We start from the raw sequence: 2,344 nt of genomic DNA on the forward strand, positions 1-2,344 counted from the left end.
CTTACATGCATTGCTGTGAAATTACAGGACAAGCAACTTGTGGAGAGAAAAGAACTGGCATAAACTGTTGCTCTATTTAGATAATCGTTGCACTGTTTATGTTTGTGCATCAAAACCCAGGTGGGATCATCGCCCTCCACCCATGCAACAGACACCCATGTTTCAGTGATGTGAATGCAAAGCAACAATTTATTCAAAAAGAGGGAAAGCAGTGTAGAATACATTTGGATTTACTCTACATCATCAAGCTTTTTGCATTAAAAACGAAAGGTGAATGAGACTTTGTAGCAGGATCTAGTGGTTTTAGCAGTAAGGGGATTCAAAGCAGATTCCTAAGTTTAGAAGAAATGTTCATCGCTGTCGAATGGACAATCTGTGAAGTTTTCATACATCCCATGGCCTGCACAAAGAAAAAAATATAAGATTCAGATTATCCCTCTGCTTGTATTCCCTCTCTACTTACTTCCAATCCATCCTTATTTTCCTCTTGGGTATAAGGACCTTCCGAAATACCTAATGTCATGCGTAGTTGTGCTGGGACAGCCCCATGCACTCACACCTGTGAGTAAGAGGAGTGTTTTCCTGTTCCTTCAGGGAAAGCAGGGAAATAAAGTGATATCCCTTGATGTTGGGGTGAATGCATTAATTCCTGAGTGAAAACAGAAGGCTACCTTTCATATGATAATTTATTTTTACAATGCTGCATCACTTTTTGCCCACATTTGATGGCACTCAGAGATCTGTGTCCACCCTCAGCGTAACTGAATTCCTGTCTGTTCCCCACACAGCACAGCAGCCAGGTTCTCCAAATGCCAAACCCTGGTATTTCCCTCTGGTGTAGGAGTTGCAAAGGTGTCCAACAGAGCTGGGACAGCACAAGACATCTCCAGCTGTATTTTAGCCTTCTTGCTGGGGCAGATCAGTGCCCATCTCAGGAGAAAGAGCACCATGGAGCTCAACCTACTTCAACGCTTGACTGTCCTTAGGGAGTACTAGGGTTTTTTTCCTTATATCCAATCTGAACATTCAACAGCACCTTGGGGTTAAAGACACAGGAAGAATAGATTTGCCTGCTCATACTGCAGCTACACCTTGGTGAAGGTCAAACTTACGCTTTGCAGCAGGAGCGAAACCCAAAGCAACTTCCAACTTTAATCAGATGGATGGGACACCTTCCATAGTGACAGGACCCTTTTCTACAGAAAAACATGTCCCGCTGGGGCGAAGACAAACCTGCAACAACAACAACAACACAAAATTTCCTTCCCTCTCATTCTGCAGGGCAGGGCAATGCAGTCCCAATGCCAACAGGTTTCCCATTCGTTGAGCTGCCTTCACCACCAACTTACCTTCAGGACGGTTGCCTGGATTTGGCCATGTTGAAAGGCCGTGTAAGAGTTGAAATGACAAAGCAGGTGACCGCCTTGCAGATGACCACCTTGCAGAGGTGGGATTCTTAGCTCACAGTGCATCTAAATGGATGGCCTTAAAGCCCAGGTGGAGAATGATGCAGACCTCCTGACTCATTGTCCTTTACCTTACAGAAAAGGGTCATGGGTCCAGAGGCTTTAATATTGGCTCCTATCTGAAAACAGTTGGCCAGGCTTCATTTTCTCCTGCATTTGCACTGCTGAGTGTGCTGTTATCTAAAGGTCATGGCCAGCACACACCATCTCAGGTGTCTAACACCAAATTGTTTAGCACAGTGTTTTTAGGAAGACGTCAGAAGCGAAAAATCACTTTTCTTCAGAAGTTACAATTTCTCCACTTTTGAAAGAGTTTTCATAAAGGAGCACAGACAAAATGCTATATGACCAAGTCCTGCTCGGTTTCTAGCAATTTTAACCAACAGTGGTTAAAATTGAGTGGAAAGTTTATTTCAGGTGCACAAAACATCCCTTCTAGCATCTCTTTTCCATCTTACCTGGAGAAACCTGGAGTGCCAAGAAGAGGAGAGAAAAGAGCAGGTAAAGGATCTTCATGGCTGTGGATTTTCTGTATCACTGTGGGAAAAAGGACCGAGAAAGATGTATGGCAGACAATCATCAGGATCTACAGTCTTCTGAACTGTGCAAATGCTGTGCTATGGCATTTATATTGCCTTTTTCTTCAATCTTTCAAAAATAACCAGTAAGACCCATATGATATAACTGCTGAGTGAACATTTCTGGGAAAAGTAAATGTATATGGGGCAACTTGCGCTTTTTTTTATGTGATCATTAAGTTATTTTAATAGTTTGTTTCCTCTTTTTTCTTTCACATTTTGCAAATAGTCCTTAGCAAAAATGCAATCATAACTTTATTTTTAGTTACATGTTTTATCTAATAAATAAACAACACCAAG

The 2,344-nt window shown here is 42.2% G+C and overlaps 1 protein-coding gene across 1 annotated transcript; it reads right to left on the bottom strand.

Annotated features, from left to right (window-relative positions):
* Positions 1 to 384: 384 nt before the first annotated feature.
* LOC141468630 (antimicrobial peptide THP2) lies at positions 385 to 1,982 on the bottom strand. Its single transcript, XM_074153767.1, has 3 exons — positions 1,925 to 1,982; positions 1,113 to 1,233; positions 385 to 400 (listed from the first exon to the last, which is right to left on the bottom strand). Exons 1-3 carry the CDS (start codon positions 1,980 to 1,982, stop codon positions 385 to 387), a joined length of 195 nt encoding a protein of 64 aa, XP_074009868.1.
* Positions 1,983 to 2,344: the final 362 nt, after the last annotated feature.

Source organism: Numenius arquata, chromosome 9 (assembly GCF_964106895.1).
Source record: "Numenius arquata chromosome 9, bNumArq3.hap1.1, whole genome shotgun sequence".
NCBI lineage: Eukaryota > Metazoa > Chordata > Aves > Charadriiformes > Scolopacidae > Numenius > Numenius arquata.